This window comes from Acomys russatus, chromosome 2, assembly GCF_903995435.1.
Source record: "Acomys russatus chromosome 2, mAcoRus1.1, whole genome shotgun sequence".
Classification (NCBI taxonomy): domain Eukaryota; kingdom Metazoa; phylum Chordata; class Mammalia; order Rodentia; family Muridae; genus Acomys; species Acomys russatus.
In genome coordinates, this window is record NC_067138.1 from 68,287,935 (window position 1) to 68,304,151 (window position 16,217).

General features: G+C 44.3%; 1 protein-coding gene across 1 annotated transcript in view; it reads right to left on the reverse strand.

Moving 5' to 3' along the window:
* Positions 1 to 16,217, reverse strand: part of Svep1 (sushi, von Willebrand factor type A, EGF and pentraxin domain containing 1) — a 183,308-nt gene that overhangs the window by 143,630 nt on the left and 23,461 nt on the right. The window contains exons 2-3 of the mRNA XM_051162513.1: positions 10,723 to 10,978; positions 7,274 to 7,450 (exon numbers count right to left, since the gene is read on the reverse strand). Coding sequence (XP_051018470.1) covers positions 7,274 to 7,450; positions 10,723 to 10,978 — 433 coding nt within the window. The remainder of the gene's footprint in view (positions 1 to 7,273; positions 7,451 to 10,722; positions 10,979 to 16,217) is intronic.

Sequence of the window (16,217 nt, forward strand, 5' to 3'; positions counted from 1 at the left end):
ACCACCCAGGCTTAGATCCTATGTTTTGAGTTGGACCACCCCAACATTTCCCCTATCTATGAGCTACTGAGCACACGAAGGGGCCGGTCCTACAGATGCAAAGATGCAGGATCTCCATGACATCGGGCAACAACAGGATATCCGAGATGAGCCCCAGTGAGGACCCAGTACTGATGGTGTAGCAGAACCCAGAGGCCTTAAACCAGAGCAATGACTCATCACAATGAACATTTGCAAGCAAAGAAATTTGGACAAATAGGTATATCGTATGACAAGCTGTGACACACTATGGCTTCCACAACAACAGTTTTTCTTTTCTTTTGTGAGAGAGGTTGCCAGGGTGGAGGGTGGGTATGAAGGGACAGGACGGTGAATGAGATTGGGGTGCATAATATGAAATTCGCAAAGAGTGAACAGAAAAGTTAAATAAAAATAAAAACAAAAGCTCATGTCAGTAACCCAAACGTGGATTTAGAGCACAGAGAGTCTCTTCATCCGTTCTTTTTCCCCCGATATGGACATAGCAAACAACTCTCTGCTTTTAACCACTATACTAGGACCTGGGATTTCCCTCTAAAAACTCTAATAACAGAATCAAATTTCCTATACTGCTTGTACTTCGGTAGCCGTGTTTGAAAGTGGTGCAATACCTTTGTCTTAACACATCAACGCACTGTTATTGCTGCCCTTCAAAACCCTGCTGAGGAATTTTAGCCAACTACCTGGAAAAGCAATCAGGGATACACGGATCCCCAGTAGTTTAGCACATGATCCAAAATGCATGACAGCATGGCTTAGCAGGCTTTTAAACGCTCCCCCCCCCCCCCCTTTGCCTCCTTGGAATTCTAAGCATAAAAAAACTGCTTGCAGTGGGGTGGGGGAAGGGAAGCAATGTCGTCCAATAAGAAGCAGGATTACTGGTGACAACTTGATTCTTGAAAGCTGTAGGCTGCTGATATGTTGTTATGCATATTTCTACAGGGTAAAACACATTGTCTTGTTAGTTTTATGATGCATCCCATCTGCAGTGGTTTGAATGACAATGTCGTCATAGACCCATGTGTTTCACTTGGCTGCCAGTTGGTGGCGCTGCTCGCAGGGGTTACATATTCTTCAGGAAGGTACAGCCTACTGGAAGTTTGTCTGTCATTATCTTTTCTAGTTCCAGCCATTTGCTTGACAATTTCAAGATTTCCTTGTTTTTAATAGCTGAGTAGATCGTCCTGAGTGAGGTAACCCAGACCCAGAAAGACAGGAATGGTATATATTCACTTATAAATGGATACTAGCCCAACATAGATGTCATCTAAGAGACTCCAGCTAGCGGGGGATCCAGACAGATGCAGCCAGCTGAACTCTGGGCAGAGTGCTGTGACTTGTAGGCAAGAATGGGGGTCGGGGTCTTGGGGGGTTTTGGAAGGACCCGGAGGGTTCAGGAGCTCCATCAAGGGAGACCATCAAGGCCTGTGGATCTGGACTTGGAGCAGGGGCAGGGGCAGGGGAGGGGCGGGGAGGGTGAACAAACTGCTGCACCAACCAAGGACGATACATACAGAGGACCTAGACTCCTTGTTCAAATGCAGCTGAGGGCACGCAGAGGAAGGGGATGCAAGCTATCCTGACTAGATCTGATAGACTGTGGCCAGACAGCGGGGGTGGGGGGTGCTGCTCACGGTTTATTGCTATGTCATTGTGATAGACTGGAAAGGACCGTCAGGGCTGATCATCCACCTCACTGAGAGGAAACCAGAGCAAGCCAGCCTGCTCTATGCACCAAGTACAAACCGTCTCCCCTGAGCCGACAGGAAGCCATGTCTACGCACTAGCAATGTTCTCTCATAAAAAGCAAAGAGGAATTCGTTGCACACATTCCCCACACCTTATAAATCCATCACTAAGAACCGCTGGGGGATGCTATCTGGGGGGTGGGAAGAGGGAACAGCTAAGATCTGCTCGGGGGACAAGATTTCCAAATGTTTTTGTTTCCATGGAAGAATTTCTAGAATTCTTTGTCCTCTCTTTCCAAAGGAAATATAATATTTATACAGGAGGAAAAGTCGAGTGCAGTGTACATGTGTGTGTGTGTGTGTGTGTGTGTGTGTTTGTGTGTGTGTGTGTGTGTGTGTGTGCACGCGCATGTGTCTACGTTCAGGCTGGGCGGTGGGGAGTTACATGTATTTAAGTACATGTATAATAAGATATTCCTACATAAAAATTTGCGCATTTCTATTTCTGTATGATATCCTCCTCTGAAGAAATATAATATAGCTAGAACTTCCTTCAAGTTACATAGGGACCTCGTCCTTGGCCCCAATGGAGGTGCAATTTCAGTTGTTTTCGTTCCCTTTTCACTGAAATAGTCTGTCTCTGAAAAGGAATGGTGTCCTCAAGATGCCTGTTGGCCCTGCGCTCCGTGCTGCTGCGGGCCGTGCTGCTTGGCCCTCTCCTGGGGCATCCAGCACAGCTGCAACCACTTGGATTTACAAGAGTTCCCTTGGCTGTTTGAAACTGACTGGATGCTCTATCCATCTTAAAATAGCTACTCTAGCAAATCCGTTGTATGTGGCATTTAACTTATTGTTGCCAAGGGTCAAACAAATGTAAATGTTTTTGTTTCAAATATACTCAACCACATTGTAAAAAAAAATATGCTGTGCCACATGCTTTTGGTCAGGATGATTCGGTAGTGGTGAGGCAGGCATGGAAAAAAACTACAGATGTCCAGAAGATTCTGATATCAAGGTTAAGTTTTTAGCCATTTCCTCTGGGTGGCCTCTGGGGATGTCAGTGATGGTGTTTCTGGGCTAGGTAAATTGAGCTGGGGAGGTCAACACTAACTGCAGAGTATACCATTTCCTGGGCCGAACAGACAGGTGAGAATGAGCAGAGCACCAGCGTCCATCACTCTCCGCTTCCTGACTGTGATGCCCTGCGACCAGCTGCCTCGTGTTCCTCCTGTCCTGCCTCCCCTGTAGTGACAGACTGAATATCCAAATAAAGAGAAGGCAAACAACCCAGTTCTCCTTTAAGTTGCTCTTTTGTCATCCTTCTTTGTCTGTCTGTCCCAGCAACGTGTGAAGTGACAGTACACTAGATGAGCACTTTATGTCATTTTCTCTTGAACATTTATTATGAGGTCTGAGGGAAAGCAGTTGGAAATACAGAGCAAACCAGGAAGTCATTGTCCATTAGTTGGATGAAGACAGAGCAGAGGCAATAGTTATTTGGGCTGGGGAAAGGAGCCAGAAGTTTGAGACAGAGCTGGAAAGTGAAATAGCATGGAATCAGAGGGAAGTGTAAGCATCCTGACTTTTAGATCAAAGGTAAAAGAGGCAAATCCTTTATATGTTGCTGTGGGGTTGTAGCTTTTCCTATGACCAGGCAGGGTTTGTGGTGGCCAGGCTCAGATCTTACATAACTCATTCTGTTCTTTGCTTTCTGGTCCCTGGTTGAACCACATGAAGCTGATATTTGTAAGTTGAAAATGATCAAACAATGATAAATAACTTAAAATTTAATATTATGTATGTATATGGCATCAATCTTGCTAAATAAGTGCAGTCTGGCTTTGATTATAAGCATGTGTCATGTTCACCTTGACCCTATGTTTTTAAAATTGGATCTATTTGTTAAATCTCAATCATTATAACTGGACAGGAGACACTGGAACCAGATTACTTGGTTTCACGCCTCATCTCTGTTAGCTATGTTTCTGTGGTCATTTTATTTGACTTCTCAAGTTTCAGTTCTTTGTCTCTAAAAAGGACCAATACTTGAGAGTTACGTGAGTTGATATATTTCAATATTTGGAAAGGTGTCTCACATTCTAGCTGTTACTGTTTAATACTATCATCAGTTATTATATTATCTCCTCATTATCAGCATTGCCACCATCATTGTCATGACAATCCACATGCCTGTGGAGGGTTTCGGATGAAGACCATAGCCTAGTAATACAGTTAGGAGTGGAAGCAATATGTTTCCTTATTTTCTCAATTAATTACACAGTCTGCGGCTAGAAAGATGGCTCAGTGGTTAAGAGCACTGGCTGTTCGTCCAGAGGTCTTGAGTTCAATCCCCAGCACCCATATGGTGGTTCACAACCACCTGAAATGAAATTTGGTGCCCTCTTCTGTCTGATACCCTCTTCTGTCTGATGCTTTCTTCTGTCATGTAGTCATACGTGCAGCTAGAGTGCTCATATACATAAATACACAAATAAATAAATCTTTAAAAAATTCCACAGTTTATGTACACATACATTTGTCTATATGTGTATCTACATGTGTGTCTATAGATATGTAATATCAGATAAATTTGTACACACAAATGTGTGTGTGTGTGTGTGTGTGTGTGTGTAGAGGAATTTTAATCCAGCAACATGGTTGCTTCAGTCACATCTAAGTTGTTCTTCTATGTCTGTGTGATCCAGCTCAAATGCAGACACACCCTTACCACACACCTTTAATTCCACACAATGAAGGTAAAGTTAAGTCTATAGAAGGAAGCAGCCATGCTTGAAAGTGATGTCTAACTGTGGGGTGCACAAAGGGAAAATCAGAGAAAGATTTGACAGAATAGGATACACCCAACTCTCATGAGAACAGCACAGGAAAGAGAAGCCATTGAGGGGCAGAGCGAAAAGACATCCTTTGATGGAGGATTTACAAGTTTCTCAGGAATGTGGGCTTTTGTCTAGTGACTGGAATTTGGGGAAATGGAGTTCTCTTTGGATACGACAGCAAGCAGCAGAGATTTAACCAGGCTTTTCTGTGTTTTTAAGTATTTGAAGCATAGTTTAATATCTCTGGTCTTGGGAAAGCAATATCCACAAGCAGTTATTTAAAAAAAAAAAAAAAAAAAAAAAAAAAAAAAGGAAAAATACTCAGCACGATAGCTTAGAAGTGATTTAGAGCTTGGAGAACAGGACCCTGGCTTGCTTTCTGTCCTATTGATGGCTAAGCAAGTCATCCTGAGCAAATGCTGATCTTCCCAAGGTTTCAATTTCCTCTCGCAAAACGAGAGGTTTAAAACAGATAATCTCTAAGGTTGCTTCTGGCTCTGAAAAGGAATGGCTGGCCTCTGGAAGGCAATATTTCTGTAAGGGCACACACTCAGCGACCTAACCACGAGAGCGGATGTTGGCATCCTCTCCATTGAACAGAGGGCTAGCCTGGGTAATCCTCAGATCTCAGTGGGTTGCTTTTAGCCTTCTCTGGAGCCTGCGCTTCATACTACGGGCACTTGTACTGGATAGTGCCTATTGCAGTTTATAATTACAAGTTGACTTGTGTGGTTATGGTGTAGACCGAATGGCAGTGAGAGTGGCTTTGGGTTCCTTGTTGAAGATGGCAATATACATATGATTTTGGTCTTGTCTGTCAGAAAGCATCAAATGGAGGCTTACTAATTCAAGAGACTGGGTAAAAAACAAATCCTTCTGTGAATGGTCTTGGCTGGAAAGAACAACAGATGGTCTCTGATCACCTCTGTTGATGCTCCAACGACACCCAAGCTCCTACATGTTGTAGCTTACTGTTCCTTTCAGCATTTAGTCTCCAGTGAGGGCAGGGGGCTGTGAACCACAGCTGCCTCTTTCTTCCTGCAGCTTGTCCTGTGGGATGTAAGATCCTAGTACCTTGAAGTGATGGAGACTGTGGCCCGTAGTGACTGATGCTGGCAGGGAGGCAGCCATGCAGTGAAGACACTAGTTTATTGGCAGGGAACAATTCAGTCTAAGACCACATGGAAGGCAGATATACTGACCACAAGGCAGCAAGCAGCAAAAATAAGAATTTTCTGCTTGTGCTTGGTAGGTTCGGATGGGCAGAACGCAGGAAGGCATGTTGTGGAGAGTGCCAAGTGAGGCTGTGGATGAGAGTGTGGGAAGATTTGAAAGAAGGGAAAATCAAGAGGAGGCTGGGTACCAGCCCAGGCTGTTGGGTTGATCTTTCTCATCTTTCTGCTTAAGTGGAGAAAGCATGCTGGGTGGAGTGGCAAGAGGGCCAGGAAAGTAGCTGTTCTGCTGGGTGAACACAGATGCTCAGACCTGGCAAGGGTGTGTCTGCCATCTGCCATGGGAGCCAAGGGAGGCAGGAGATACGAAGGGAAGAAAGAGGAAGAGCAAGAATAAAAGAGAGACAGTGACACAGAGGCAGACAGTGACACAGAGGCAGTGTCCCACAGTGAGGGAGGAAGAAATGGTAAAAATAAATAAATAAATAAATAAATAAATAAATAAATAAATAAATAGAACAGCAGTCACACAGAGGGGAATCCATATGTCTGTGATGTGGCACAGGCCTCCCAACGAAATGCTGGAGCAAAGTAACATCACATGAAATTTTAAAAAGTCAACAAGTGACCTTATAGTCTAGAGGAAAGCAGGAACCCTGCCCCTATGTGGCCTTGGTGGGAAACAAGTTCTATGGGGATAGGGATACAGTTTTCCAAACAGCACATCATAGAAATCTTGGTGCTACTGTTTTAAGTTAAAAATCATTATAAGCAATGACACAATTCTATACATGAAAACTACAGACTACTTATAAATACTGAAAGTATAATGCAGAGCAGAAGGTTCCTGGGAACATCCCTGCATTGACTGTTAAGGTCTTCTTAGAATATGGGGAGAAGTAGAGGTACACACTAGTGGAGGGAGCTCTGTTTTCAGTGACATCACTTTCAGAACTTTTCATTTCCTTTTGAGAAGTCTTGTGACAAGCTAACAGCTCATCGGGTATATGCTGCTGGTCTTGTGATAATCTGACAAGCATTTGTAGACCAGGGACCAAAATCCCACTGGCTTCAGTCTCATGGAGAGACTGAGGCATACTTTATCATTAGGCACCTAGAAACCAGAGTAACCACAGCACAAAACAAAACACAAGAAAACCAAAACAACCCTCAAATATTCTCCCTCCAATTCTGAAGCTTTGTGAGCTCTCGTTCTTCTTCCTGTCTGTTTGCTACCACCACCACTTTCTCAACAAGTCCAAGCTAGCCTAACAGGGTATGAGAAGCCTCATATAAGACAGACTCCCTTGTCTCAGAAGAAGACATTTTAGACCAGTCCGCAGTCAGCCAATGCCAAAACGTCTCAGAGAGCCCACTTCAGGTCTGGATACCACATAGCTGATATCAGGACAGTCGAGAGCAAAGGTGCTACCTAGTAGACTCATGAGCAATCGTAAACACTTTTGAAGTCATAAAGTTCCAGGCTCATTTGTTACGCAGCAACAGAGGACTGACATAGCGGGGCCCAGAGGCTCACCTGTACACTCATACTGTAGACCTTTCCCGTAGTAGCCCTTCTCACACATGCATTCGAACTGGCCCGTGTGTGTCCCACATTTGCAGCTGGCCATTCGGTCACAGCAGTCTTTTCCAGCATCACAGAGATAAGAGCAGTGGGCCATATCCTCTTGGATAAAACTCCCAGAAGGTAGATCTGCCAAGGACATAAAATATAAGTCAATTTTAAAAGTTAACAGTTGATTGTTACATCCTTTAGCCATTACAAATCAAGAAAGAGCAAACTGGAGAGGGGGAAAAAAAAGCTACTCCATCTGATTTCCCACTGTTCCTACTCCACCCACATGTGAAAGGGAGTTGTTTGCAGGAACACACTCCAGGGGTTAGTTTTGGCCAATTTGGCTCTTTCAGTCTGGGACTTTAGTCTACATGCTCCAGGCCACACAGGGTCAGGCAGAAATGAAGCCCTGTAGAGTGCAATCTCCAGATGCAGCAGGTAATTAAGACACTTGGTCTTTTGGGTCATTTCGCTGGCTCCCAGCAGCAGCAGCAGCAGCAGCAGCAGCAGCATTCTCCGACCTCCATGTGAGGTCAGGCAGCAGTAGCCAGACTTTGCAAATCCTGTTCAAGTTAGAAATGAAACCACAACCCTGCACATGGCGTAGCGGTGTGGACTGTGAGCTACCAACTCTAGAATGGACAGCATCGTGTCCGTAGCCTTTTTGCTTCCAGAACATCGGCACATAAGTTAGATAACACAGTGGTAACCCAGTCCGGCTTCTTGGTTTTAAGCGCAGGAACACATGTTATGTGTTCTGAGTACTTGAGGCAGGAGCTAGAAGAAAGCACCCCTGGAATCCCTGTGCAGAGACATCCAGAAACTGGCTTAAGGCTGGGTTAAGGTTGCGGATGCCTGAGCCTGGCTGGGTAGCCTAGAATGGAGCAAGTGATTCAGCTACATCTCTAGCTGAAGAGCTTACAAGATCTTAGCCTGAATTCCAGGGCTAGGCTCAGGCTGCTAAGTCCAGATACAGGGATGGGCCCCTAGGAGGAATTCAAGTGGGTGACTGTTGGCAAAGAAGACAGTCTGCAGATGAAGATCTGGGAAGGAGATGAGAGACGTCCTCAAATGTGAAACATCTGACCTTATGTGTTGAGTCAGTACGGCAACTAGGGACGCAAATTAGGGAAAGAGATCAGCAAAACCAGGCACCGTAGCTCAGAGACTATGCTGTGGGTGAAAGGTTTGCACAGAGGTCCCTGGGAATTAGTTCTGAGAAAATGGCAACAGAGGACCTTAGGGGGAAAGAAAAGCCTGGCTACCAAAGCTGGTATGGTAGCATTTGGGTCCCAGAGAGGAGTAAGTGGAGGGTTATGCAAGTGGAAATCTATTCTGCAGCCTGACACTACAGAGAGTGTTCAGAACCATGGATGGTCTAGAGGCCAAAAGTAGGTCCATCCAAATTGAAAAATAGGGAGGAGAGGGCATCGGGCTCACCTCTGATGTTGTTATAGCTACTTCAGGAAAAGCAGAGCTGCTTACCCACCCTGGAAGGTCAAGCAAAACATACCACATTCTAGATGTGAGTTTAGTGTAATAATTGTGGCGCCTTCCATAAGCCCCAGTGTGTGATAGTAAGAACAACCTTTTCCTTGAAAAGCCCTGTCTGCTCTTAGGTCTGAGCCAACTCAATTTAGGGCAGAGGCAACGCTCCCATAAGACAGAGGAGTGGTTGTATCATCGATTCATTTGATGCAACATCTATAGACCATAACATCCATAACTGCACCTAGTAACACCCCTACCCCCCAACTGCAACCTCCCTGCTTCCCCACGTAGCATGTCACTGTCCTTAAGAAAGGAGACACTAAGGGGCTGCCAGTTACTTCTGACCACGTGCTGGGCACTGGAGCCTTGGTGAGAGGTAGAGATTCCATCCTCTTGAGAAAACTGCGGTACACATTTTTATGTAATCCTTATTTTGAAAAAGATTGAAGCCCATACTTGATTGCTTAAAGCAATTACTATCAAATGACCCATTGCCACTTATATTGAATATGAAACACACAGCAAGAAAATTAGTTGAGCCTTTAGATACATCATCAATAATTTTTAAATTGTATTTATTTAGTGTGTGTATGTAGGCATATGTTGGATTCCTCATTTCACCAGGTGGGTCCCAGGGATCAAACTCAAGTTGTTGGCCTTAGCAGCAAGCACCTTTTACCCAGTGATTCATTTTTCAGGCCCCATCAGTGATTTTCTAATTGCTTTTTATGCCTTAACCTCCTTGACTCCCGTAACAAGCCTGCAAAGTAAGCACTGCTCTCATTCGCTACCCCATTGACCAGAAACCTAAAAAGTGTTAAAAGATAGATAATTTGTCCCCAAATCACTCACTTAATAGATAATGAAACTGAAGTCCAAACCCAAGAATTCTGATATCTTATGGCTTAGCTTTTAAAACGCAAACTTTAGTTGTAGGGCTAGGATTTAAATCTAAGCCTGGTTTTCCTCCCCAAACTCCCACACCCTGGCCCCATTTTTCTAAGATTCTCACCTCCACTAAGCTTAGCTAGCACCCCTCCCCCACCGCCAAAGAGTCTAATCCTTTTTACTAGGGCCACAGCAATAGCTCTGTCGCCCACTCAAAACTCTTCTCTTGGAATTTCACCAGGCCTAACCTGGCTTCTGTTAGCCTCACAGGTTGCTTCAAAGCTATTGCTCCGATTCCTTCCTTAGGTTGAATTTCTCACTTGGGTACCTGCCGGGATCATACCCAATTTGGCACACAGCTAAATCTCCTGTCGACGCCTCACAATCTGCCTGCATTCTTTTCTCTGGATTCATATTACAAAAGGCAAGTCCATCAGACTGAGACCTGAACTGCTAATCATCCTTATACACGGGTGCATCAAGGCCTCCGAAGGATGCATTTGCTAATTTTTTCTCTTCCCTCCCCCCCCCGCCCCCCCCAGGACTGATGCTCTCACAACAGCATTTATCTCTGAGTTGTCAGGGCAAGAAGTATGTGTTAAGTGTTCATCATCCTATCTTCCTGTGTATTTCTGGAAACATTCGGGCGAGATTCAATGCTCATGTCTCGGAATGTTTACTTCATCTGTCCAGATAGCTGGAAATGCGATCTCAGTCAAGGCCTCCCACTCTGTGTGTGGCCTCCAAACACACCTCAATTCATCCCATGGATCTAGGTGGGACCATATGGATGGTCTAGGGAAAATGCATCTCAGCTGTGAAGAAACAAGGTAAAACAAGATTGCTGCCAGGTCAGCATGCCATCTCCGGGCAGTTAGGAGGATCTCGTGACACTCAAAACTTCATGCTCTACCAAGAGCAGTGTGAGAATTTGAAATCACTCTTCAACATTGGAGTTTCATGCAACACAAGAGAGAGAAAGAAAAAAGATGACATTTCAAAGTACCTGTAATTCTATTAGTTTCCATTACCTTCATGCAATGCCCTGCGAGCTAAGGCCTCAAATTCCTCAAAACTGTGGAGCAGGTAGCAGTGTTCTTCCTTCGGGGCGGAAGCCATGTCGTTCAGTTCCCGGATATTCCCCTGCCAAATCCCGAATGTGAAGATCTCCACTCCAAAGTCCCGCAGTGATGCTGCAACAGGTCTGGGGTCTCCGCCATTGGAATAGCCATCGGTGATGAGAAATATGACTTTGGTGGAGTTTTCTCTAGAGTGACGAAGGATTTGCTGTAAAGACACAGAGAAGATCCAAGTGTGAGTAGCACCAGCCTCTCTGCGTTCCTGGCTAAGGTAGTACCAGAGAAACAGGGGTTAGTGAGAGGAAAGCAGAAACAGCTGTGAAGACACGGAGAAGATCCAAGTGTGAGTGGCGCCAGCCTCTCCGCTTTCCTGGCTAAGGTAGTACCTGAGAAACACTGGTTAGTGAGAGGAAAGCAGAAACAGGTACAGACTGGGATTTGCAATGGCTTCATAGATGCACGGTGAGCCTCAAAACCATTTAGAAAGTATCATCAGCATCATCATTGTTATAACCACGTCACCATCATCCTCATTTCTACTGAGCTTGCCAATGAAGAGCAAGTGTTTACAGAATGCCTTTGATTCAGTAATTACCACTTCCTGTGAAACTAATCTATCCATTCTCCTGACCTCTTCACACAAACCAATCTACATTGCCTCTCTCTGTGTCTTTTTTTTTTTTTTTTTTTTATCGAAATCACACCAGCCTCCCTAGAATACAATTTATCAGAATATGTCTTTTCTGGGGTTTATAATGGCTGACCTCCTTCCTATACTTATTTTTCCACTACTCCTTCAAAAATGTAGAATTGATCCAATACTTCTTTTTTGGACCACCCAGCATTCACATAAAATCAGCAGGTTTTGGCAGCATCCTATCTTCGTGGGAAAACATGGATTCACTAAGCCTGACATTTGAGCTTTATTGTTTTAGGACAGGTCATTCTGTTTTACGGTGTGTATAATTCCTTCACACTCTACAGAAGCAAAGATGAAGCTCTTAAGACTTGGTTTGCTGGGAAGCATTACAATATTGGACCTCAAAGGCAGAAGAACCCCAGGTGTGAATCTGGCATTGCCATCCAATTCCTGTTGTGTGGGAAAGCAAGGAAGTGGTGGGATACATTTTTAGCAAGTTCTCACAAGGTTTATTAAGCAGTAATGGGAGAACCACAACCTGTTTTCCAGAAGGCAGGCCAGGAGAGTGACAATTATACCCTACATTTTGTCAAATCAAAATAAGACGATTTGAAAGCTAAGTTCAATTCCATTTACTTTAGAGAGTAGACACACAAACTGATTTACTTCAGAGTCTAAGACTGATACCTGTTTAAAGGAAAGCCTACCACTATCAACTCAGGAGATGCTGCTTAGAATTGAATCACTCTTACCTACTTTGCCACTGAGAGCTGCAACTAAAGTTGCCAAACCTGAATTTAAAGAAAATCAAACTGAAAATGACTCCAGAAACCATGTAGAGGGTCAGCAGTTTGCGAAGAGGTGTTTAAGTATGTCACCACCACGCTCCTCGAGAATCCAGTGTGATAAAGCAAGCTAGATCAGATGGAGGCCTAGAAAGTCAAGCACAGAAGGCTCTCTCTCTCTCTCTCTCTCTCTCTCTCTCTCTCTCTCTCTCTCTCTCTCTCTCTCTCTCTCTCTGTAGCATGGACAGTGTTAACAGAGACATTCCTCAGACACATGCCTGAGACTCAATCAACATCCCTCAATGTCTTGTTTCTTACAGCTTAAAAAGCTGTCCACTTGATGAAGGACCAAAGGTCTGGGATGAATGCATGACAAGTGTGAGGTTTTACTAATCCCCAGACAACAACCTCTGAGGAGAAGGGGAGGGAAGAGACAAGAGAAAAGGAGATGTTATAAGCTTGTGTGAGACTCTGAAGTCTGTACCAATCTGTCTACACACCCAACACCCACTTGAGTCACAGAGGAGATGACAGATAGACATCTCTTGAGGTACCGAAAGTCATAGGTCTTTTTTGCATTTGGAGATTCAGGATGATGGGCCATGAATGAGGCCATTGTACAAGTCAGAAAATGCAAGTACAGAGAGCTAAGGGGGAAACGTACCAGGCAGCTTTGCAAAAGGAAAAAAAAAGAGGGGGGATTCTAAACATGACTCAGTTTTCAAAAATGAAGTACTGGAAACTTCTAGTTTTGAGTTTTGTTGGATGTCTACAGATGGCTGGTCTTGCTTCCTCATCAGGAGGAAAGTTGTCTCAAAGAAGACGTTCTGGGCTGGGAGTAGAACACGTGCCTAACATGACCCATGCCGGGCTCCATCCTCAATGCAATACTAAAGAAATGTCCATAGACTATTCATTCCACTAAGTATTAGTAAGGTAGAGTTTTTAAAACCATCACCAGGACATAAGAAGATGCTTTGTCTTAAAACACAGTATCTCATCCCAGTGGGACCCCATGACACCCCGGGAGCTAAGTGGACACTGTTCTTTGAACCTCTGCATCTCCACGTGTTTACAGGATGAGAGGGTATGGTGACATTGTAACACAGCTCAAATGTACTCAGAGTGGCAGGCCCTGCATTTCAAGGGGAAGGATGGTTCCAGTCATAAATGTTGTCTTCTCCCAGTGTGATTCACCCTCGAGATCTTGAGTCTAGAGAACCCAACACGTGCCAGTCATGAGCAGCTCTCCCTTTCCTCAGCAGGGCTTCTGCCTCTTCCCCACCCAAGACCCACTCAAATATTCCCCTGTGCTTTACACTAATATAATTATTTTTAAAGTTCCAAAAATTCACATTGAATTTTGTTTTTACTGTGGTGCACAGTAAAGACCACCTTCATGTTTATTTAACTGGATTAGCATTTCCCCAGTGCTTTCACTAATCCATCTTCTCCTTTCCATCATATTCTTCTGTCTGTTCTTGGCTAATTCCACACAGTTTTGGGTGCCATTGCTTTCTTTCTTTTTTAAGTATTTGTGGTTAGACCTGAATGTTTTATTTGCCAGCTGAGCTTGAGAGTCAGCTCATGGAATTCTTCTCTAAATTATTTATAACAATTTGACCCAATAATTTCACTTCTAGGAATCCATCCCAAACACACACACACACACACACACACACACACACACACACACACACACGAGTTAAAGAACAGCCCCAGTAGAAATGAACTGGCTGCAATCTCCAAGTACCATTACCCACCCACTAGAAGGAGAAATTCGTGAAGAAAATGTTTGATTTCAGTCCAAGGGCAGGAAATGTACAATGCAGGCTGGGGCATCTTCTCATGACAGAAGTCAAGGACGCCTAAGGTCTAGCAAAGACAAGCCTAAGGAACCAAGGGCAGCTGGAAAGCCCCTTCTGCAGGCCAGGGAGGCTTGGGTACTGATAGAGATGAGAAACTGAACACACTCAAGTGTCTCAATTTTAATTTATATGTGTGCGTGTTTACACTTATAGAATATGCTAATTAAAAGGGGAAGTTCTAGGTATAAACAATAGTTGGAATGGGCCCATAGGAACACATGTATTACTCAGTACTATTTCTGAGGAAGAGCTCAACTATCTGTTTAGAATGGCACGAAGCAATTTGTTTGCGAGATTCTGTTTTTTCCGTTTTCGGAGGGAAAGCCTTTGCTCCAGCCCTCCAGCATGCAGTGAGCTGTGTCTGCGCCATCTTTGCTCTTTGTTATGAGATAGTGACTCTGTAGTTCCAGTCAGAAGCCGCAGTCGTATTCCCACAGATGCGCCACTGTGGTCATTTTGAGTGGCCAGTTGACAAGGCCGTGGCAGCTAACTGTAAGTGAGACACTGGACACATGGGAAGAGTAACAAGAAGGAAGCGAGAGGAAAGTAAACCTTCCTTCTCATCGTGGTGCTCTGGATAGCTGTAGTGTAAAGCACGTGTTAATGAGTGTTTTCTCAAAGAGCGGAGTGGATACTGGAATGAGTTGGTCTTGAGTAAGTAGTAGGGACATGAGTGTACAATCATGTGTACTGTTTATATAAAAATATTCTAGGAGAAGTTGGAGAGAGGTAATAGATGTTAACTGTGATCAATAAATGTATAAACATATAGGTCTTTCAGAGAATAAAAATATCACTTAAAATAAAGAAACATTTACTTTTCTTGTTGTGCCTTCTTTCCTGGAGGACTAGCCTCAGGTCACTCCAGTGCCTTTCCTGCACACTGGCGTGGACTGCAGCACAGCCTTCCCACCGTTCCTGCTCATCACGCAACATGGGTTCAGCTGGGTCGGAGGCCGAGAGATTGCTCAGTGCTGAGGGCACCTGTCACTCTTGCAGAGGACCCAGATCTAGTTCTCAGCACCCACATGGTGGCTCAAAACCATCCATAATTCCAGGGAGTCTGATGCCCTTTTCTGACCTCCATGGTCACCAGGCACACATGCAGGTCAAACACTTGTTAATAAATCTACAAGACAATCTTAAGCCGTGGTTCCGTTTTATTCTTTGTAGACATCCTGCTGAGTGTCCCCAGGAGCCAGGAGCTCTGTTGGCAAGTCACAAAGCCAAAGAGAACAAGTATGGCAGCAGGACTAGTGGTCCAGGCAAAGGCAAAGAGTTACACAAGATCTAGGTTTGGAATGTGCTTTAAAGATAGATGAGGGAGGATGCATAGGTGAATTATTGAAAATAATTTACAGCTCCCCCAATCCTTGTGCCTCATCATGCTTGAATAAAAACACAACTCAATAAAACGTCTCTCATACCAGGCCTTCAGAAGCTCGGCATTTTTTTCTTCTGTGTTTCTGAAACAGTTGACATCATCTGCTACAGATTTTTTTTTTTTTGGTCCAGAATACTGAATGGGAGAAAGGATTTGCTGCCAAAGAAAAACTTGGAGATGGACTCTGTGTGGTGAAAGGTTATCACCATCTGCATTCTGTCAGGCCTCTGATTTGCTTGTATAAATAACTGGAAGGAAAATAGGCTCCAAGTCCAGCAATAGTCCTCAGAATGACAAAAATGCAGGGTTGTGCAATGCAGGTTTAACAAGGGAGGTCCATCATGGTTACACAAGACTGCACCCCCCACCCCCACTGTGCCCCTACCCAAAGTATTTTTTCCCTTCAAAAAGCTGTTGCAAAAACACTGTTGGGGGTGGGGGAAGGAGGTGTCAGTGAAAGCAGAAGGAGACAACACTTTCTCTTAAGCCCTGACCAACAGGAGACAGGAGAATACAAGTGAACCACTGAGAAACCCAAACTGCCACTGCCCAATACAGGCAGCCTGCCCTAAGGATGCCAACTAGCGAAGGTCATTCGTCACTCTTTAATGAGTTTCCTACAGTGGACAAATCTACCCTGTGACTGTGTCTGAGAACCTCTTTACCATGGAGTCAGAGTTTCAACTTGATTTCCACACAATGTGAAATTCTGGTATATATACATTAAGGGGGTTAGAAACATAAATAAAAATTGGAATGGGCTGAGACGC